The sequence below is a fragment of the Mixophyes fleayi genome, chromosome 8 (genome assembly GCF_038048845.1).
Source record: "Mixophyes fleayi isolate aMixFle1 chromosome 8, aMixFle1.hap1, whole genome shotgun sequence".
NCBI lineage: Eukaryota > Metazoa > Chordata > Amphibia > Anura > Limnodynastidae > Mixophyes > Mixophyes fleayi.
Window position 1 is genome coordinate 13,741,169 of NC_134409.1, and position 23,650 is coordinate 13,764,818.

The 23,650-nt window shown below is 41.9% G+C and overlaps 1 protein-coding gene across 2 annotated transcripts in view; it reads left to right on the forward strand.

Annotated features, from left to right (window-relative positions):
- ST6GALNAC3 (ST6 N-acetylgalactosaminide alpha-2,6-sialyltransferase 3) overlaps positions 1-23,650 on the forward strand; it is a 215,078-nt gene that overhangs the window by 65,905 nt on the left and 125,523 nt on the right. Inside the window, exon 2 of one of the 2 annotated variants that reach the window (XM_075181933.1) lies at positions 18,568-18,765. The exons of the other annotated variant lie outside the window; for it this stretch is intronic. Within the exon in view, the coding sequence (XP_075038034.1) occupies positions 18,568-18,765 (198 nt within the window). The remainder of the gene's footprint in view (positions 1-18,567; positions 18,766-23,650) is intronic. 2 annotated transcript variants of the gene reach the window in all.

The window sequence follows — 23,650 nt, forward strand, 5'->3', positions numbered from 1 at the left end:
AACGGATTCTGATTAAATTGTAAGCACCACGAAGATCCAACTTAGTAAAAATACGGGCTCCCTTAATGCGGTCAAATAGCTCAGTGATCAACGGAATGGGATACCGGTTCTTGATAGTAATGGCATTGAGTCCACGAAAATCTATACAAGGGCGTAATGATCCATCCTTCTTTTTGACAAAGAAGAACCCAGCTCCAGCGGGCGAGGTGGAAGGTCGAATGAACCCACGCTGGAGGTTCTCCCGTATATATTCAGATGTAGCTTGAGTTTCAGGTAACGAGAGTGGATAGACCCGGCCTCTGGGAGGAGTCTTGCCAGGAAGAAGATCAATCGGACAATCCCAAGAACGATGAGGAGGAAGACGTTCAGACTGAGCTTTATCAAAAACATCGGTAAATGAAGCATATTGAGGAGGGAGTCCCGGTGAAATAGCTGAAATGGAAGCTTGCTGTACCTTGAGAGGAATGACTTGGGAAAGGCAATGATGGTGACATTCAGGCCCCCAAGACGTGACTTGAGGGGTGCGCCAGTCAATCTGGGGAGAGTGACACTGAAGCCATGGAAGGCCTAGGACAATCGGACTTGTCGTAACAGGAAGAATTAAAAACGATATCTCTTCATGATGCAGAGCACCAATCTGAAGGGTTACTGGAGACGTACTCTGGGTGATGAGACCGTTGATGAGACGTGATCCATCGATAGCCGTCACAGTAATGGGAGTTTTTAAGGTAATCATTGGTAGAGACCATTGATTAACTAACGATTTGGAAATAAAATTTCCTGCTGCTCCGGAATCAATCAATGCCTGTGACTCAAAGGTCTTGGTAGCAAAGGAAATAGTCACATCAAAAGCGCAGACTTTAGATTTCATAGACGATGGAGAGGACTCCAGGGACCCTAACTTCACCTCTCCAGAACTAGTTAGGGCCTGGCATTTCCCGATCTCTTAGGGCAGGAGCTGAGGACATGAGTGGAATCAGCACAATAGATACAGAGTCTATTCTTGACTCTTCGTTTCCTCTCCTCAGAAGATAACTTGGAACGTCCAATCTCCATGGGAATCACAGCGGGTGACACTGGACGAAATTGAGGGTTAGAGCGAAAAGGTGCTTTAGCAGAAGTCGTTTTCTCAGCCTCTCTTTCACGAAATCTCATATCAACACGATGGCAAAGAGAGATCAAATCTTCAAGTGACGAAGGAAGCTCTTGGGTAGTCAGTGCATCTTTAATTTTATCGGAAAGCCCCTGCCAGAAGGCGGCAACTAGGGCTTCAGTGTTCCACTGAAGTTCAGAGGCTAAGATCCTAAATTGAATGACGTACTGGCCTACAGTATGAGATCCTTGTCGCAGACGGAGGATGCTGGAAGCAGCGGAGGTCACACGACCTGGTTCATCGAACACACTTCGGAATGTGGAAATGAATTTGGCACTATCTTGTAGAATTGGATCGTTTCTTTCCCACAGGGGGGAGGCCCAAGCCAGGGCTTGACCCGAAAACAATGAGATAAGATAGGCCACTCTGGAACGATGGGTAGAAAAATTTTGAGGTTGGAGTTCAAAATGGACTGAACATTGGTTAAGGAAACCTCTACAAGTTTTGGGGTCCCCGTCATATTTTGACGGAGTAGGCAGGTGAAGCGTAGGAGCTGTAGACACCTGGGATGGCAATGGGGAAACGGAGGAAAGCACAGGAGCTTCAATATTAGCTGTAACAGTCTGTCCAGATGTTCCTTGGGAGGTTAATGATTGGTAACATTGAAGTAACAGCTGTTGGCGAGCATCCTGTTGCTCCACACGGCTGACCAGATGCTGCAGCATCTCTTTAGCAGTAGGTTCCGTATCTGGGTCTGTCATGGCCTGATCTTACTGTCACGGGCACTAGGAGTCTTTACCCAGGGATCACCAGGTGATAGGCTTACCAGAGCAGTATAGGTGGTAATATGGTACTCTGGTAGCAGGGTGGTCACGGAACAGGAAATAGCAGATGATGAGATGCTCAGGAAAGTCTATGACTAGCAGCACTGGCAATATGGAGGTAGTAATACACGAGGAACTGTATGGACAAAGGACACGTGAAGGTAGTCAGTGGTCTGCGGTAGCAAGTTGTACCACTGCTATAGTGAGGAGGAATGTCCAACAGAAACGAGGAGGTGATGAGAGTCAGCGGTCCGCGGATAGCAAGTTGTACCGCTGTCTGAGTGAAGGAATGGAATCCAAATGGAGGTATCCGGGGAGTCAGTGGTCTGCGTTAGCAAGTTGTACCACTGCTATGTGAGAGGATACTGGAACAGGTGAAACTGTAAACAGGAGTCAGTGGTCTGACATCAGCAAGTTGTACCACTGAATATATATGTGAGGAGGTGCACGGGGGAAGACTGCAACACAGGATATACACAGGCACCTTATACACGATCCACAGTAATATGCACAATATGGATATACATATATATAAATGACTGATCAGGTCTGCAATCTAGAAATCTCTTGAAGTAGTCCAGCACAATGATAACACAGTCAATGATGGCAATAGACTCAGCGGATAGCAGACTCCAGAGAGAACCAAACACAGTCCAGCAAGATATGCAATACACAGCACAGTCAATGAGAAGTATGCATACCGTGGTTCAGCAGTAGCAGTCAGATGGGATTGCAGCGGTACCTGAGCGGCTGGAGGCCGACTGGATAGGAAGTCCCTGGATAGGTGAAGCAGCGGTCTAGCAGGTGCAGCGCACAGGTGAGTAGACCGACAGGGACACGAATCCACAGGAGTCAGCAACACGTGGAACTGGACTCATAGGAAACCCAGGAGAATGGAGATGATCCAGCAGAGGGTAGTAGAAGAGATACAAATCCAATGCTGACAGGAGGGTAGAGGCCAGTGGAACACGTGAAGGCGTGGAGAGTGGATCAGCAGGAGATGGACGATAGCGCTGACCACAGCGGCAGGACTCAGCGGCACACGGAGGTAACCAGTAGCAACCACAGGAACCAACAGCGATGGGAAACAGGAGTGCAGCGCAGGGCAGGAACTGTAGATCACGAAGTGTAGCAGATGGTAATGAAAAGCGGCAGTCTCGAGGAAGTCACAGCAAAGATGAGATGAGAGTGTAGTGCACGGAGGCAGCGGATAGTAATCAGCTGGCAGTCACGATGTTGAACACAGGCGAGTTGTAAGCAGGAGACTGTAGTGCACAGAGGCAGCGGATAGTAATCAGCAAACAGACTTGATGAGAAGCAGGTGAGTGAGGTAAAAGCTGGAGTGCACGGAGGCAGCGGATAGCAATGAGCAAACAGTCACATTGATATAAAATAACGTTGAAGTGGTGTAGAAGACTGTAGTGCACGGAGGCAGCGGATAGGAATCAGCAAACAGTCATGATGATAAAGTTGATGGTAGAAGTGGTATGGAACCACAGTAGTAGAAGTGGTTTTGGAAACCACAGGAATCAGCAGCACTGAATACACAAGTAATACAGGAACACCTTCAGAGACTCATGAGGAATGAGACTCCAAGATCAGGCAACGTGGTGTTGACCACAGGTGCTTAATATAGGGAGGTTGCCTGATCTGCCAATTAAGTTAAAGGGGTATACACTGAAGTATAGAAAAGGGCTGCGCATGCGCAGACCCTCAGGATGGTGGACGGCCACGGTTCCTAAATGTCCGGGAAGAGGCACTCACGGTCCGGTGAGTGACAACATCTGAACAGTATCCTTGTTACTTTCAGGGACTGCTGTCTATCAACCCAAGCTTCCCCTCTCTCTCCTTTAAGACTACCAGCAAACGTAGTGGCCCTAAGTCACTGTCACTCCGCTTTCGGCGGCACACAGCTCTCCAAGACCTGGAGAGGTAGATCGGGCAACGGCAGTACTCCAGGGAATAGTTGTCCCTTTCCTGTCAGGGGCAGAGATTAATATATCTCAACGCCAGCCTGACTTCAGCTATCACTTTGTAGTGAATGCCACTTTGCTGTCCTCTCTAGCTGTCTTTTAAGCCCAGAAATGACCTCATCAGCAATTCCAGGATGGGCCTGATTATCCTTTTCTGTGTTTACCTTTTCGCAGGTAAACATACAGACCAGGAGATAGCAGATGAATCACTCCTGATTTAATTAGGAACAGGTATTGTTATGTGGCTATACAGCAGAGTTTGTGTAAACAGGAAAGATCACACTCCAGACACACTTACAGTTAAATACACAATGCCTTCCTCTGTAATTAAATATAGAGCTGTCTGTGGACCCGTTTCCTATGCTAGCACACATAGACCCACTGCTAAACAAAGATAAGAGACCCCCTGGTGTGATGTACATTCATACAGGACTGGTGGACAATAATCCCTTTTGTCTAGACTGAAACAATGGACTAGTCTGCATGCTAACTATACAAACTGGCAGTTATTTTAACTACTTTCAATATAGAATATACACAAGCTTAAATACAACTGACAAATATGGGGGAACCAGAGGGTTAGAAAAAGTATATGTTTTCCCTCACAGAAAGTAAGGCAAAAAAATGAGTAAGTTTTCTCTTGGACAAACCATGTTACAATGTGTGGCAGCACGGTGGCGTAGTGGTTAGCACATCTGCCTTACAGCACTGGGGTCATGAGTTCAATTCCCAACCATGGCCTTATCTGTGTGGAGTTTGTATGTTCTCCCCGTGTTTGCGTGGGTTTCCTCCGGGTGCTCCGGTTTCCTCCCACACTCCAAAAACATACTGGTAGGTTAATTGGCTGCTAACAAATTGACCCTAGTCTGTGTGTCTGTCTATGTCTGTCTATGTGTGTGTGTATATTAGGGAATTTAGACTGTAAGCCCCAATGGGGCAGGGACTGATGTGAGTGAGTTCTCTGTACAGCGCTGCGGAATTAGTGGCGCTATATAAATAAATGATGATGATGATGATGATGATGAAGGGGTGCAAATTAGTTTATTATTTTGGACATAAGTTAATACTGGCCGCTTTTTCATCTAGCACACAAATACTTGATAGCTTTATGTTCACACTGATATGTAAAGTAAATCTAGGACATGCCCTACCCCTTGAAGGTAAATCTAGGACACAGGACACCTTCAGAGGTCTTGTGGAGTCCTCGGCGGGTCAGAACACGAGGGGTACCTACACAATATTAGGCAGGTGGTTTTAATGTTGTGGTTGATCAGCGTATATATCGCCATTATCCCTCGTGCTAGTCCCTGGATCTGATACAGTGACTATATTTTCAGTGACATTCTGTTCTATGCGTATTTCCATTGTTTATCAAACCCATTTATAGCATACTGTGAAAATGTGACTGCGCAGAGCTTGTTGCCCAGAGGAAAGAACATAAGACAGTTTCTTTCTATTCTCTCCTTACAGACATGCATGTAATCCCACAGAACACTGCTGCTAATTGATTTATCTCCTGCTACACCCATTAATAATTAGTCTGGCTGCTGTCAACACACTGTAATACAAGAACTGTAAACGGACTTGGACTGCTAGAACGCACAGGTTCATTTCAGGATAAGAGGGAGCTGCATTAACACTACAAAGCCCTTCGTTTCACTGACATATGCGATTTTCGTGAATAATTGTATTTGTATTGTGCAGTTTGGGGATAATTTGGAAATGTGCAGTGACTCCATCTCAGCAGCTCGGGCCTTTTGTTCGGAAATCACATTATCGTATTTGCTTCCAGCAAAAATGTTCTTGCAACATTGTTTAAATTGACTCTTTTTGCACTTTCTATAAAATAATGATTTCTTTCACTCAGCATGTAAACGGCATAGAGAATTTTCACCATATCTGAAAATTCATGGATCTTTTGTAACCTAGTTTTAAGTGCTTGCATTCATTTTAGATTTATACTAGTTACACTTCATATCATTTTGTTTTTAAAGTGAAGCTGTCATTTTTGTTTTAGGCAAAACCCACTTACTCAGTGGTGTTTGCACTGTTAGGGCCGGAGTCATTAAGGAAAGTAAGGCAAAAAAAGGAGTAATTGTTCTCCGGGACAAACCATGGTACAATGCAAGGGGTGCAAATTAGTTTATTATTTTGCACACAATTTAAATACTGGCTGTTTTTTCATGTAGCACACAAATACTTGATAACTTTATTTTTACACTGAAATTTAGAGTTGATCTAAGACATGTCCTACCCCAACTTTAAATCTGTCCCCACATTTTAAATTTACCTCCCCCTCTATGGCTGGGCAACATGGTCTTGCCCAGGTGTAAAGTTACCCCTTTTTTATGCTTTGTTCTCCTTAATGACTCAGGCCCTTAATGTGTAAGGAAAAAAATTGTTTGAATTGACCAAAGAGTTGGGCAACATCATGGGCGGAGGAATGGTACTTAACACCCCTCCCCTACAGGTACACCCCCCCCCTCAGACTTACCCCCCTCCAGGTACTGTGCCTCTACTTACTGCTTCTTATCTTGTGTGGAGAAAATAGTGATGGGAGAAATACAAATGCATTAAGCATCTATTTGAAATGAAATATGGGCAACACAGTGGCTCGGTGGTTAGCACTTCTGCCTTACAGCACTGGGGTCATGAGTTCAATTCCTGACCATGGCCTTATCTGTGAGGAGTTTGTATGTTCTCCCCGTGTTTGCGTGGGTTTCCTCCAGGTGCTCCAGTTTCCCCCCACACTCCAAAAACATACTGGTAGGTTAATTGGCTGCTAACAAATTGACCCTAGTCTGTGTGTGTGTATGTTAGGGAATTTAGACTGTAAGCCCAAATGGGGCAGGGACTGATGTGAGTGAGTTCTCTGTACAGCGCTGCGGAATTAGTGGCGCTATATAAATAAATGATGATGATGATGATGATGAAATCTCCCCCATACAGTTTTCAATTGCAGATTGCATTAATTAATTGCCTTGCAATTTCCCCACACACAGCACACTGAATGTTGTATATGATCAAAGCAGAAATGGACTGGCTTATATCCAAATAAAATGTCAAAAACATGCACGTTGAACTGAACAATTGTAAAACGCTGCAAAGTATGCTAGCTCTGTATACATTTAACCATATGTATAATACAATTGCAGATAAGAAGATAGGATGAATATTTTCCTGTAAATCCTATCATGATTTTTCTTACAATCTGATTGTATAACATTCATTGCAATTGATTCTATATCTTCCACACAGTGAACAATGTTTGTACAATTCAATTGTACAACTAAATTGTAACATGTGCTGCTTAAACTGATGTCAGATAATCAGCGATATACGAGTTCTACTAATGGGGTGGGGAAACTTGTTTAAATATTATTTCCTTTGAAAAAATAATGTTTATTTGATGTATTAGTGTATTTCACCATATGGAGAAACCACTTTAATTACGAGTGCAATAAAACCAGCTTATTAAAATTTATGAGCAGGTGCAACTAATGTCTTTTCTTGTTCAAATCTATGTGCATGTCATACGGGGATAATCTTGTGTTCTATATAAACTAGTTCTACTTATCTGTCCTCTCGGCAGCAAATGTAAATCCCTGCTCCTGGGTCACTATCAAGAGGAATCATTTTTGGAGAGCAAATGTACCTAATTAGAACTTCAAAATATTCCGGATTTTAAAAACAAGCTCATTTTTGCCTACAGTGTATTAATCTGGCGAGGGGGGCGCTACCAGCGTATTGACCTAGGACGGCCTGCACCCTCCGGCCACGCCTCCATTACTATTTTAATGTCGGCATTGTGATTGGTGACCTTGTCAAAGTCGCTAATCACACTATCGACATTGTGAACCTGACAGCACAATGGAACTGTCGCATTTAGCCAGGTTCAGTACCGGCATTTCCAGTGCCGGCATCGTGTCCGCCACCGGTTTGTTTCAATATTTTTAATGACTGTCAAAGCATTTTTATTGTCCAGAAGATAACACTTTTCACATAGAAAATAATGAGTTGTTGTATTAGGTGTGACCCTAACATATAGTTGCTCTCACTTTACATTCTGTTTCCAGGCGGTCAGCACGATTAACAAACACTTTTTGGTTTTTAAATCTTTCTGTTTTATTTGTTAACATGAAAATAATGTTTTTGTTGCATTGCTTCACCTTTGATTCAGTCTAACGGAGCTAAGGAATGTTTTGTTGTTAATTAGCTATTTTTCTTTGCGTATGTTTTCAAACAACAGTGCTCGCATGAAGACAAATGTGATCTCCTATTGAATTAATCAGCTACATTCTCACAACTTGTGGTTTAGCCCACAAAAAAGCTGTCTCCACAATGCTTAACTATAAATGTAACATGGGAAAAAAACAAAACTGTCCGAGTGTTGTTGAGAGCAGATCGGGGAGTGAAGACATAACTTCCGATGCAACATGTTGCGGGTTGTGAACGATACTCTCTCATACCGTGGCCTTATCTGTGTGGAGTTTGTATGTTCTCCCCGTGTTTGCGTGGGTTTCCTCCAGGTGCTCCGGTTTCCTCCCACACTCCAAAAACATACTGGTAGGTTAATTGGCTGCTAACAAATTGACCCTAATCTGTGTGTGTGTGTTAGGGAATTTAGACTGTAAGCTCCAATGGGGCAGGGACTGATGTGAGTGATTTCTCCGTACAGCGATGTGGAATTAGTGGCGCTATATAAATAGATGGTGATGATGATGATATCTAGCAACATTTTAAAATAGCAAAATGACAGTACGACATAATTGATTTCAGTAGACTCCCGGACCTTTCATGAGAAGAGGCAAGTATGGAATAAGCCCATCCAAAACATCACTCCTGGATCCGCCCCCAATGCACAGATGTCAACGTAAATCAAACCCACATTCGTATGAGACCAAAACCCCACCCCTTTCCGAGAATCGGGACAGGCCCAGCAAGATAAACTGACTGTTGGTGGCATCAGAGCCATAACTTAAAATTGTAGCGCCTGGGGCGATAAAGAAAAATGCTGCCCCCCCTAGCCCTCAATTTTAACCAAATGAACCTAAAATATTCATAAACTGCGCCCCTTCTTCAGTGTTGCGTCCTGGACAGTCGCCCCTCCCGCACAGCCATAGTCACGGCCCTGGGTGGTATGGAGTCTGAATGGTGGAACGTGTAGTAATACAATCCCCATCACCTCATCTTTGCCTTCTAAATATTCCTTTTCAGTAAATATTAACTTATAAAACCTTGAGAATACAAACATTTATGGTAAAAATTTCATCTAGAATGCAGTGTAGGGAATTGTACTGCGTAGTTGGAGATTGTTTCAAGGGACAAATGGTTCCAAGGAGAAATCTTTAAAACCTTGGATAGTTCTTGGAAATGATGGAAGATTTGCAGCTATGACGTTACGTCTCTGATCACATTGATGGAGAAGATTATTTTTCCTTTGAGTATTACTGTTCCTCTGTACATCGCTTCCCCCCCTCCCAACTTCTATATGTGTTCGAATGGTTCATAGATAAAGCTTTCAGGGACAAAACTGTTGATAATTGCAAATTATGCTAACTTGTTGTCACAGACAAATGAAGGAGAACAGAAACCAATATGCCGGAGGATGCTGCTTCTACGCTGTGTTTCTAATGCTTTATAAGCAGAACCCTCCGTTGTTTGTGCATATTATACACTAAATTTTGGCCAGAAGCCTACATCTGAAGAGTGACAGATTGGTTTTAGAAGGCAAGAAATTTCTTAGATTTACTGTACGTTACAAAGAAATACTTTTTCTTTTTTTTTTGTTTTTTTTTATATCCTCATACGCCGAGAACAACTGGGACTCATATTTCTCACCATCTGTTACAATGATGCCCTCCAGAATTTGTTGAACAAGAAAGTCATTCTACTAGATTTCTGTTCAACGGGACCAGTTCCGTCTTCGGCTTCTTATCTGCAGCTAAACACGCAGAGTGTGCAAGTTACTGCACATTGTGCTTAAACTACCTCATTTTATTACAAAATGGCTCAACAAATATCATATTTAACGTCATATTAAAACAAAAACTAACCTCTTTTTATATATATATATATATATATATATATATATATATATTTTATCTTTCTAAACGCTACTTTCCGCAATAGACTCGTTTCCAGGCTCCTGCAAAATCATCCTACAGAATTGCAAAGCAAAATTAGCTGACCTCGGTACTAATGAGTCTAGTTTTTGTAATTTGCATACAAATATTCGGCGGTATTCCCATTTCGTTTTATGTACATAATCATAAAAGGTTCAATAAATATTTAGTGCGGCCTATTTACCGTTCGTGCGCTACAGAGGATTTGGCATTCATTCCGCTCAATGGTTACATAAAAACAGCGATTATGCGTAGATCAAATTATAATCTTCTTCCGTAGCCAATCAATACACATTAATTTTATTCTTGGGGTTAAACATATTGCAGCTGAATCTCGCGCTGACATTTTCTTGTTTTATGTGCAGAATTCTCTATTCTCCAAGATCTGTGGTTTTATAGTTGTCCGTCTGTTGCTCTCTTGTTGCTTAATACAAGGAGAGAGTTGTAGACAGGTTCATTAAAGTTGTGTCCTGCAATTGCCAACTTATGGGCAAAAGTTACAAAGGTGCCTATTTTGGGTGAGATGACCTCACTGAAATAAAGAGAAGAGTTGGAAAGAGCTTCCAGTTACACCAGAGGGACAATATGCTAATATGCCACAGCTATACTGCAGAATAGGGCAGTACGGTGGCTTAGTGGTTAGCACTTCTGCCTCACAGCACTGGGGTCATGAGTTTGATTCCCGACCATGGCCTTATCTGTGAGGAGTTTGTATATTCTCCCCGTGTTTGCGTGGGTTTCCTCTGGGTGCTCTGGTTTCCTCCCACACTCCAAAAAAACATACTGGTAGGTTAATTGGCTGCTATCAAATTGACCCTAGTGTATGTGTCTATGTGTGTGTGTATGTGTGTTAGGGAATTTAGACTGTAAGCCGCAATAGGGCAGGGGCTGATGTGAGTGAGTTCTCTGTACATCGCTGCGGAATTAGTGGCGCTATATAAATAAAATGATGATGATGATGATAGACATTTGGGTAATGCTATGTGTGTGTACTCTTTGCTATCTTCCCCTAAATCTACCCTTTTAACATACTGTATTCTCACACATACGCAGGTTATTTCACCAATGCCTCAAACCATTCCCAATTTTCACACAACAGTCCTGATTTTACTTCAGGAAAGAGGAATGACCTGTTGGGTCGGGGGGTGGCCCGCTTTGGTGGATCAGAGACATAAATGAATGGATTAGAGGCGTGTTCTAGATGGATGGGGGCGTGGCCAGCGGAGTCACCATTTTTAGAATGGTGGCAGTCATGCAATTTGGTTGTCACAGTTTAAATAGTTCTCTGTATGTTACTTCTAATTAGTTTAAAATCTCTATTTGTTGGTTATATAACATAGGTTGCATTCTGTTATCCCTACCTACATACCAAGCTATGAAAACAATGGTAGCCATACCGCCTGCACTAACACTGCATTAAGACAATTTTAAACACACCTCTCTACTATCCCTGCTTTAAAACTGCACTCAGGGCCATCTACTATAGACAAGGGGACACATTTTTCAGGCCTGTGATCTGTTGGTCCCTGGCTGTTATTACAAGGACTTACATTATGAAGTAACTTTGATAAAGAGGGGAGGGGGGGGGGGGGTTATTTAAAGGGAGGTCAGAAGCCACATTCTCTTGACTGCGGAATGGGGGCCCCTATAACCCGATTTGCCGTGTAGCTAAGGTTGAACATGTTCATAGCGATGGATCCACAGCAGTTTCTACGACGGCGAAGGATCCCATTAAAAAGGTAGCCTTATGCCAACTTGAGATGGCGTTTGTTTTTTTTAGGCAAATCTTATTGCCGCTTGTTAAATGGGATCAGATCGCAGTCCCTAAAAGAGGTCTATGGGGACTGCAGTAACCAGCTTAAAATAGGCTAATCTCTGATTTCTCCCTGCTCTAACCCCTGGATGAACGGAGAGAAGAGCTGCGATAGCCGTTCTCTGGAGAAAACAGCTGTTTTCTCCAGATTTTTGGCTCATCACAACTTCATAAACAGACCCATATGGGTAGATTTACTAAAGCGTCTAAAAAAAGGAAAAGTGGAGATGTTGTCCACAGCAACCAATCAGATTCTAGCTGTAATATTTTAGAATGTACTGATAGAATCTGATTGGTTGCTATGGGCAACATCTAAACTTTTCCTTTTAGAATCTTTAGTAAATCTACCACCTAGTGTTGTACCCATGACTCCTTTTTACATTGTATTAATAGCTTTCTATTTATTCTGCAATTTCAATAACCTTGTACACATTAGTTAACTAATGTTAATGTTTAATTCAGCCCACGTTACCGTCAGTTAAAAAATAATAAGTGGGAAAAGCAGAATCCACGCAGTGAAAATAAATCAGGGTATATACAGTGATGGTTTGTACCTTATACCTAAAACTCACTCTTCCTGGTTTTTTTACCTAGTTGGGTTTACTGTTTTTTTTGACAGTATATATTACAACAATAAAAGCGATGTATAGGGGGGTATTCAATCGTTGCTTTTAACGCGCTAAAACAAAAAAAAAACAGCGCTTGAAAAATATTACAGTTTATACGGTAATATGCGCGTAAATACCGTTAATACGGTAGTTTACTCGCTGAATTTCATGAAATTTAGCGAGTAATTACCGTATTAACGCTAATATTTTTAGAGCGCTCGTTTGAGAGCGTTAACGCTAACAATTGAATACCCCCCATAGTGTTGTCTGTTAGGTGATGGGGATAGGAAAGATTATTATTATTCCTTTTTTTATATATATAATTTTTTTTAACAGACATGCTGAATTATCATTTAATTGGAATAAAATTACACCAAAACTGCATGGACAAAATAATGTGTTACATCTAAACTTAGGTTTTATTTTGGTAGACAGACAGTGATCACATTATTAATGTACTTGAGAGACATTCTGGCTTAAATGTAGAGGATTTTTTATTATACTTTAAATTCACTTTTTTGTCCCAAGAGCTGACATTCTACGTATATATTATATCTAATAAGAATGACGGTTTTACGAGTACAAGCTCCAGCTGAATGAGAGTTTCTCCTCTCACTGTGATAAGGGTTCTGTCTTTAGAAACCTGTCTTGTCCAGAGATATTTACAGGCTCTATTAATGTCCATCCAGCAGGAATCAATCAAGTTGCTTAAGTCTATTGACTGAAGTCTCTGGGAGCTCAGAGGGAAACAGTAACTCATCATAGGCTGGCAATTATTGTGGAATAGAGTGATTCATGGGAACACGGAGCTCCTTGTGTGTTCCATACGTGTTACACGTTGCATTGATCATACTTCCAGTGTCATTTGCCAGCAGCTAAGCATGCAGTTGCGTTTTTCATGCCTCTGTTTGTACATACGTAATTGCACACCCAGTTCCTTCACCCCTGTCCAGATACTTTTGTATGACCGTTTGCAGGACTGTGAAACTGTTCTAGTGAGTCTCATTAATGTATTATACATTCACCAAATCTGATTTCTCAACTCCGAGCTCAGTGAGTCAGGGCAGTAATGGTAGCTAGAGATACTGATTCAACCGCACTAGGTACTATTATCCCTCTATAATTGTCCATGCCAATCCTTGCGCTCAGCACATCATCATCATCACCAGTTATTTATATAGCGCCACTAATTCCACAGCGCTGTACAGAGAACTCACTAACATCAGTCCCTGCCCCATTGGAGCTTACAGTCTAAATTCCCTAACATACACACAGAAAGTGAGAGAGACTAGGGTCAATTTTTATAGCAGCCAATTAACTACTAGTATGTTTTTGGAATGTGGGAGGAAACCCACGCAAACACGGGGAGAACATACAAACTCCACACAGATAAGGCCATGGTTGGGAATTGAGCTTATGACCCCAGCGCTGTGAGACAGAAGTGCTAACCACTGAGCCACCTGAGAGGTGCACACAGTGACATTTTGAAAAAGAGGAAAATGAAAGAAGTGTACATACTGGGGCACTCTGAAATGTAGGTTGTAGAATATTTAAAATTTAATTCTTTATTAATAATATATTAAAGCAATAAATCCTGATCACTAAAACCTAGCGAAATAGGTTAAAAACCAAAAGTGAAAAATTGTGCTGTGATTGAAACATACAGTGAATGAATGTGATGTAATAATTGCAGTATCGCCTGCAATGACCTTGTCACTCTATTAAATTAATTAATTATGTATGTTCTTAGCCTTGATAAAGCCACATCGGTGAAACGCGCGTCAGCGTTCGCCTCGCTGCTCTATTAATAACATTATGCTGCTATAGAATACCTCCTAATAACTGAAATATTAAATATAATATTATAATAATGATTAAGGGCCTAAGTACAAAGGCTGGTCCTTCAATAAGTTAGACTGGCTAAAAGACTCTACCATTTATTACTACAGCTCATTTCGATAGCTTTAATTAATGGTAGCTAACCGTAAATAAAGTCAATAAAGGACATTTATCTAAACTGGTGCAATGAAAAACATCTTGTTGCCCGTTGTAGCCGCTCAGATAGCTGCTTTCAAGATGACAGAATATGGGCAACATTGCAGCAGTTTTCATATATGTTCTCCAAATCTTTTGATCTAGAATGGATTTTTAAAAGGCCTGAATGGTGCAATTGATCTTCTGTTTAAAAGAACTTGTCAGCAGGTGCTGATGTTGTTGTTTAATACATAGTCAGTCCATTGTTTATTCATGTTGCTTTCTCCAGACTGTAGAGGTGTGAGGTGTAAAAGAAGTCATTTTGGGAAAGAGCTTAGAGGTCTATTTATGAATGGCGTATATGCCCCCGTTAAATATCATCACCACCATTTATTTATATAGCGCCACTGATTCCGCAGCGCTGTACAGAGAACTCACTCACATCAGTCCCTGTCCCATTGGAGCTTACAGTCTAAATTCCCTAACATGCACACACATAGAGAGAGTGACTAGGGTCAATTTTGATAGCAGCCAATTAACCTACTAGTATGTTTTTGGAGTGTGGGAGGAAACCGGAGCACCCGGAGGAAACCCATGCAAACACGGGGAGAACATACAAACTCCACACAGATAAGGCCATGGTCGGGAATTGAACTCATGACCACCACTTAGCCACCGTGCTGCCCCAATATTATCCTTTATTGCAATATTAAGGGATGATATGTTGCACCCATTTGTTAAAAAAATCATCCCATGATAGAGCCTCCGATAGGAGGATGTCATGGCGATGACTTTCCATACCTAACAACTCCGGATTCTGACCCGGAGTCTTTACATCGCATGCACGACCTCAGGTAGTTACCGGAAAGGAGAGCGGGAAGGCTGCGGAGAGGGATAAGAAGATCTCTTCTGCGATGCTCTCCTCATAGGGTAGAATGGCTAATGCCATCTTCAGGTAGCGTTAGCCATCGTGCACAAGCTCCGAAAAGCTAGGCTTTTTTAGAGTTTGTTAAACTGGCCCACACCGCAGTCCCCTTTGACAATTCTGGAGACTATAATTTAATGTGAAACATAGACTAATGCAGGAGATATCTGTTATATCTCCTGTGTTAGGCTCTTGTTAAATAGAAGTGATACTTAAAAATGACTAAACTGTACGGAAAAGCCGGTGCTGCATGGTTTATGGCTTATAAACAAAAAGCTTGACTTGAGCTGTCAAGAGTAGAGTAGAGAGCTCAATGCCAGGTCGGCTTCCTCTATACCTAACTGCTCTACCGATGTACGATCTACAGGAAGCCGGCCTGGGGAGAGAAAACAGCACGCTCTATTAAAAGTGTCCTGCTAAGCCAACAGGGCCATGGGGGTACCCCTTTTATGACTTATGTTGCTTAATACATAGTGCACACGACACTATGCAGTAAAGTAAAATAAATGAATAAATAGATAACATACCCAGTGACAAGTTCTCTCTAATTTTAAGAGTTTCCTTCTTGACATTGCGATTATCAGTAGTGACAGAACGGTAAAGATGAGTGAGGATAAAAGCAAGAGGAAGATCAGAGAGGGTCACAGGCTGAAGGGAATTGTACAGCCAACCATAGGTAGTTCTGGGAGAGAGAAAGCTATTAAAGGTAATTTGTCTTTTATCTTACAAGAATAAGCTTTTTAACGTAATTGTAGAGCTTTTTTCTACAGATATTTATTAAGAACAAAGAGAAGCTTCTTTAGATCACACCTATGTGAGTGGAGAATGTTGGTACAATAGTGTCTATACGGATAATGAAGTGTAACATTAGGGGGCCTGTTTAAGAAAGGGAGAAAAGGCAGAATTAGGGCTTCTCCCATTTTCCAAATTCAACGTGCTGATATCACCTATCGCCGGGAATTGCAAGCAATAGCTTTCACCAGGGCTCTCTGGGGACGTCCATTTAACTAGTTTAGGATGGCGATAGCCAGGGGCCAGTACAAGAAAAAAATGCTTGTTTTTTGGGGGGTTTCAAACATGATACATAAACAGTCCTTCACAGTATTGAACCGTAACATGTCTTTAAATTATTTTAAAATATAATAAAAGAAAAGGGAAAAAATTAAAAGGGGTGAGGTAAAAAGGGGAAGAGGGGCGGGGGGTGCGAGGTGCGATCCAGTTGGCCAAATAACATAGAATAAAATATACATGACAATCCTAAGATTATCGTAATCAGAAAGCAAAAAGAAAGCGTTCTTCAGAGGATATGAGAGGGTACCGGTTGCGCTCGGAAGTGGATTCAGAAGAGGGGAGGTAGATTCTGAGGTTGCGATGGAAGAGCTTAGAGGTTAGAGACCGCCCCCGAGGGGCTTATCTGGGTATTTTTTCCTGTAAAGAACCAGGAGGCCCATATCTCGTCTAATTTATGTGGTATATTATGTAGAAATCATGTCATTTTCTCCATGCATGCGATGTGCCAAACATATTTCTTAAAGGCCGAAATAGAAGGGGGAAGTCTGGTTGAATAAAATTTTTAGCAATTGGCGCTTTAGCTGTTGCCAGTACATGGGAGACCGTTTTTTGGCTTTGTACGCTATATTCCTGGGGAGGTCGTGAGAGTAGAATGCACCTGGGACCTTTCGGTATTTGTTGTTCCAACATTGAATTAATGAATTGATATGATACATAGTGTACCCCTGTGGGTGCACTCACACCAGCAATTGGGGCTAACAGTTGGAAACATTTCAGAAAGTCCATCAAGGGTAATATACCACCTGTAGAAGATTTTGTACGTGGTTTGATGCGCATGGAAATGGAACTTGTGGCAATTCCCTCTCTGGCCCTGTCCCAACATGAAAAGCTTTGTTATTTAAATATATGGAAAAAAAATTCTATTTTTAGCATTTATAGAAACTGGAACTTGAAGCGGAAGTAAGTTTAGCCTTACCCCCCCCAGCTAGTATCTCCAAATATCATTTCGCTGTATTGTTATATTGCGGTGAGAGAAGATTTCTATCTTTCATATCGCCAGTTCATGATGAATAGACCTACATGTGTTGGTATTGATGGCAATTATTTTTAGAATAGAGAATGTAGACATGACTGAGTTTACTGCCATTGATGTTACCGTCTCTTTGACGCAGGCAGAATGCCTCCTTATTGTTCTGACTCCCCTCTCTAAACAGAGCGGGTTTCGGAACAAGTGCGACGCAGGGGTGCGCTTTTCCTTCTTTTGGTGATCTCCACTGCTTCCGTGGTGACAACAACCGCCACCAAACATGGAGGACAACTGTCCTAGCTTTGAGCATGATGCTGGTCAGCACACGAATACTCCGTAACCATGAGGGTTCCCGTGCAGCATGCAAACACAGTCTATCCTAGAACCAGCAGAGGGACGCGCTGTTATGATAAATGGTGAAGGACAGTTATGGTTGGCAGCACGTCGGCCATCTTTACCTTCTGTTTCCTGTCATTGTATGTAAGGCGTTTGTGTCGCGATGCCCTCGATAGACAGCGCTGTGTAATATGTTGGCAAATGATAAGAAGAAGAAGAATTATGGACACAATGTGGCCAAATGGGTAAATGAGATTTTAGGTTCCATTGGAGAATAATTATTCAGCGAAAATGTTACAATGGTTGCTAAATATTGATAAACTAAATAAGAGTATTTTTAAAACAGTACCTACAAACTGTCCTGATTTTGGCGTGACATGCCGATTGGCGGGCTGCGGAAGTTGTGGGGCTTAACTAAAAGTGGGTGGAGTTATACCCAAATTTGTGTGTTTGTGGGCAGAAATGAGGTGGGGATTATTCTGTCCTGGTTTTGTTTTTATTTATAAATGTTGGGAGGTATATGACAGCGTAATGCTTCATGGGTTGATTGATATGTTGGTGTGGTAAATGTTGGCATTGTTGATGGATGAAGAGTTTGGGCATCTTTGGGTCTTCCTGACTTTGCCTGGAAAAATGTTGTGTGGTTTGCTTCTATCATCCTAAGACCCTGTTCTGTTGGAGAGAACAAGGAGATGATATACCGGGGAGGAACCCGTAATTCTTGACTCAACCATCGATTGGACGTCCATTTTTCATGAACGCTAATGTCTGTTTGCTATTTACTGCCATGTTACTACAAGATTTTTTTATTTTAATGTCTTAATGTTTATTTCTTGTGGGATTTTGTTTTGTTTTCAGAAGCTGCCCGTGCTAGCTGTCAGCTCCGTGTCCGTGTTTCTGTTCCTGGTGGTTCTCCGGCTCATAAATGAAGTGAACTTCCTCAAACTGCTCTCCTGTTTTGGGCAGACCAGCGCCCGCTGCATCCCTGTCCCTGTCACGTGGCGGCAGCGCCCCCTCACATATCACGACGGTTACGTTAACATTAAAACACGCGAGGTAACGTATACACAGCTTTGTTTTACAAACTATGATGTTTATTTATTTTTACTCTATTTTCCTTTCCATATTTATCACCAGGAACAAGTGACATAACTGAGGCATTGTATTGCAGGCCGCCAGTTTGTGGGTAAACCCAATAGTCTTGAGAATGTAACCGAACTTTAGTCATGAGAATGCAACCTAACTTTAATCATGAGAATGCATCCAACCAATCACTTTGTATTCAAAGTGTCTTAGTGATGTCACTTGTTCCCAGCAATTTGATAGGCTATGTTCTCTTTGGTATTGTGTCAGAAAATGGCTTCCCCCACTGTGTGTTGGTTGATGGGTACAATTTATGGATTAGTACATAGGGACACTATTACATTTGCTTTCAAGAAGAGTTGCTGTCAAAGCATAACAATAAATGCAAAAAAAGTGTAAAATTGAATATAACTCATACTTGCCAACTCTCCTGGAATGTCCGGGAGACTCCCGAAATCTGGGTCGATCTCCCAATCTCCTGGAAGAGTCACCAAGTCTTCCGCAAATACCTAGCCAAAATAATGCGATTCGCGGTGAATCGCGTCATTTTGGCCCCGCCCCCCGCAATAAAACATAATTTTTTGATGCGGGGTGGGGCCAAAATGACGCGATTCACTGCGCCCGCCCTCTAGTCACGCCCCCTGTCCGGGATCTCCCGGACTTCAGCGCCTAAATGTAGGTAAGTATGAGCTAAGTCTATAATTTCTTTCATAACCAAAACAAAATAAAACATGAATTATAATTATAAATGTGTTGTGATGCCACCTCTGTTAGAATATAGAGTAGGTTGAATCTATAGCCTGTCGATGTCATTACATTATTGGATGTAATTGTGTCCAAAATGTACATGTAAAATGCGTGCCATAAAAATTGCGCACTTACATATTTATTTTGAACTGTATGTATCCTGAAATTCCCCTGATCAGTAGAAGTAGCACAGCTCCTCACAGTGACTGTAGATGGAGGGGCACAATAATTATTTCTATGTGTATATACCCTTCCTTATTATCTTGTGTAGCAGCGCTCCTCACAGTAACTACAGGCAGAGGCACTTAGTGGTAAATTTATCAAGCTACGGTTTTGAAAAAGTGGAGATGTTGCCTATAGCAACCAATCGGATTCTAGCTGTCATTTTGTAGAATGTATTAAATAAATTATAACTAGAATCTGAGTGATTGCTATAGGCAACATCTCCAGTTTTTCAAACCTGCAGCTTGTTCAATTTACCCCTTAGTGATAATGGCACTGTATGATATTTCCATTCTCCTCTGTAGCAGGGCTCCTCATGGTGATTGTAGGAGCCATTCAGTAATCATGTAGATATACCACTTCCCTCATTACCTTGTGTAGCAGCACTCGTCACAGTGACTGCAGGAAGAGGCTTCTCTATTCATGATCCTGTGAGAGTGCTGCTGGACCTCTCCAGCATTCTGGCCCTTTTATAAGTATATATACATGAATGCTGCATCTTACTGTTAGATTCTGTCTTAGTTCTAGCGCAGTGATGGACCAGCCCATATACCTTTAGGACCACACGTGAAGTCCTCCAACATCCAATAGGGCCGCATATTACCTTTCATTTCAAGAATAAAAACAAACAGCCCCAGATCTTCAGCAAAGCCACATCCCTCGTCCCAAAATTCCACCACATGCCTCCCAGGCCTATGACTTGCTTCAGAATAGCCCCACGCGCCCTCAAACCCGCATTTGTCACAAAATACCCCCTCATGTATTCTGAAGCTTCTCCCATTGATACTCAGACCTCATCACACTTACCTGTACCGCCGGAGTCAAAGAGGAAGGAGGGGCGCTGTGCTGCCTGCTGTCTGCCACTGTTCTAGTGCATTTTAGAGACTTAGGGCTAGATTTACTAAGAATCATGTTTGATGGAAACCGCCACCCATCGCTGGCGGTTTAGTGGTTCAAACCGCCGCATTTAGTATAGGGCGGCTTGAGGCTTCAATTTAAAATGACTGGCGATGTATGGCGGATTGAAAAAGCTAAATCGCCGGCTGTTTGGATGAAACTGCCATCAAAACTGCCATCAAAACCGCCATCCAAAAGACAGGACAGGACAGTTTTAATACCAGCTTCAGAATGGCTTGATAATTTAAACGTGCTGAAATACAGCCGAATAGCGGCGGTTTGAGCTAACCGCCCTTTCGTAAATCTAGCCCGAAAAGCAAATGTCCGGCCGGTTGCTATAGGTTTCAGCAAATTTTCACCGCAATCTGCTAATAAATAGTCCTGTGTATTTGTAGTTCTTGTACTTCTGCAGTGCTGAATCATGCAATCCCTGGCAATGGTGCTGGGTATATACATTGTGTGTTTACGTTACTGCCATTCTGTAGCGTTGGTGATGCCATTGAGCGGAGTGGCGCAGCTTTTCTCTGAAATCTGTAAATGGAAACAGTCAGAGACTCCACTCTCCTCGGAAACAGCCATCTGTCTCCCAGCTCACTACCACCAAACCGATTTTGGCACATTCCCATGGCACACATCTAGAACGGCACAAGGCTATTTTCTGTGCAGTGTAACAATATATTAATAGAAGTTTAGTATCAGGCATATCTTATACTGTATTATGCATACTGGTGATGTTATATGTAAAATATACATGTTATGGTATATATCAGTGTTGGCTAACCTGTGACACTCCAGGTGTTGTGAAACTACAAGTCCCAGCATACCCTTCCAGCAATAAGCTGCTATATATTGGCAAAGCATGCTGGGACTTGTAGTTTCACACCACCTGGAGTGTCACAGGTTAGCCAACACTGGTCTATACTAACATATAGAATGAGATTATTGCTGTGTTTGTTTTTGTACTGTTATATGAAGGTCAGTTTTATAGCCAGGAGCTTGTGGAGAGAGCAGAGACCTCTCCAATCTTGTGCAGAGGTCAGGATTGAATAGTGCTGATCTTAATGAACTAAAGTAATTAAATGATTCACTCTTTTTCCAATCTGTGCATACAAAGCAAGAAATTTAGCTGTAACGTCGCCAAAACATCCATCTAATACACCCCACATGCCGATGACGTGGCGTTTAGAAATTAGAGTTTTTAAGTGGTGAGTTTTCTTTCAGCATAGAGCCAACACCTCACCTTACACTGTAACTGGCACACAGAACGCAGACTATACAAGGGTTTTATTATAGTCACAATTAACATGCTGATTTTGTGACTGATTCTGCCAAATATTTTGACAAAGTGGGATGAGCAACTGAGCTGTACTTTCAGGAAATGCCATCTGCGTGTTTAGGAGTGTGCACATTTTGCCAAAAAATTCAATACACACTCTTGTTGGGAACCTTCATCTAAGCAAAAAGAAATTCTCAGAAATGATGCTATGGATATTTTATTGTAGACCATAAATTAATAATCTACCACATCTTAGTCTAGGGGTGTGCACCGGCCACTTTTGGTGTTTTGGGTTTTGGGTTCTGATTAGTTTGAGGTTTTGGGTTCTGATTTTTTTACACAAATTCAGAGTCGCCAACTTGCCATAATTACAGGAGAGTCAAAATTTTTTGGGGAACATTTGTCACTTTGTGCCATTCTCAATATCTAGTATCACTCTCAAGGCATGACTTTATTATTTATTGATGGGGAGCATTTAAGAGGACACATTACATTATAACCTTGTTAAGTAAAATAGACATTATTGATATTTTAGAGCAGCAAGGTTATTAGATGTTAGAGATGCTCACTGACCCCCGTGAACTGGTTTTGGTTTTGGATCTGGACTAGCTTTGTGTTGTAGTTTTGGCAAAACCACCTTCATGTGTTTTGGTTTTGATGTTTTAGAAAAAATCCTAAAATATGCTAAAACCACATAATTTTGCTCTTTTTTTGTTCCTACATTATTATTAACCTCAATATTTAATTAAATTAATTAACACTAATTTCAAGTCATTTGCAGTCAAATTTGATCACCTCACAGGTCACAATATTATTTTCATACACTTTCAAACAAAGACTGCAGCGACCTGGCTGGATGGTAAGCGACAGAGCAATGACACAAACACACGGCAGTTCCTAGCACATCTAGGACACATTGGCACACAGCAGTGGCAGAAAAGATAAATGGGGGTCGGTCCGCCCTCCCTCCCACCCACCATTATGTTGGATCTTACAAAGGAATCCAAAACTCCCGAGATCCGACAACGTCACAATGACGTTTTGCCTAGTTTTCAATCCCGAGGGCCGGCTTGGATCCCCTAAGTTTGGGTGTGTTCGGTTCTCGAGGAACCGAGCCTGAACATCTCTTTTAGATGTCTGTTGTCTCCAATGCCAGGAAGCGCCGCAGAGAAGCCAGTTTCTGACTTTTACAAGAAACTCAAAATTAGGAGGATAGGAAGACGATAGTAAAAAGACAAAGAGAAGCGGCTGGACACATTGTTAGAACTAAAACACACAAGGAAAAGATTTGGTTTTCCGTGCACATATATCCGCCTGATGGTTGGTCATATGTTCTGATTGAGTAAAACAAATTTGTCCAATTAGCAGACTTCTGCGCTGATTGTGACCTATCCTGACCGATCAAAGCCCGGTCTTGTTGCCAACAGGTCCTGCAGTTTGGTAATCGGACAAAATAACCAAGCGAGTGGGTCCAGTAGACAGTAGAGCAGCGTAGGACCATCGGAGGCTTTTTTTTTCGGAGTAAAAATAATTGCTGGCTTTGTTTCCTTCCCCTGCTGCCTATTCAGTCAAACAAATACCAAGTGTGAAAATTTGGGGCTTATGATTTTTTTAGTTTTTTTTCAGCACAAGAATCCTTAAAGAAACAAGTGCTCAACAGCTAGAGATAGAAATGGAAGCAACTTGCAGCGGTCATCCGTACGCCATCGGAATACA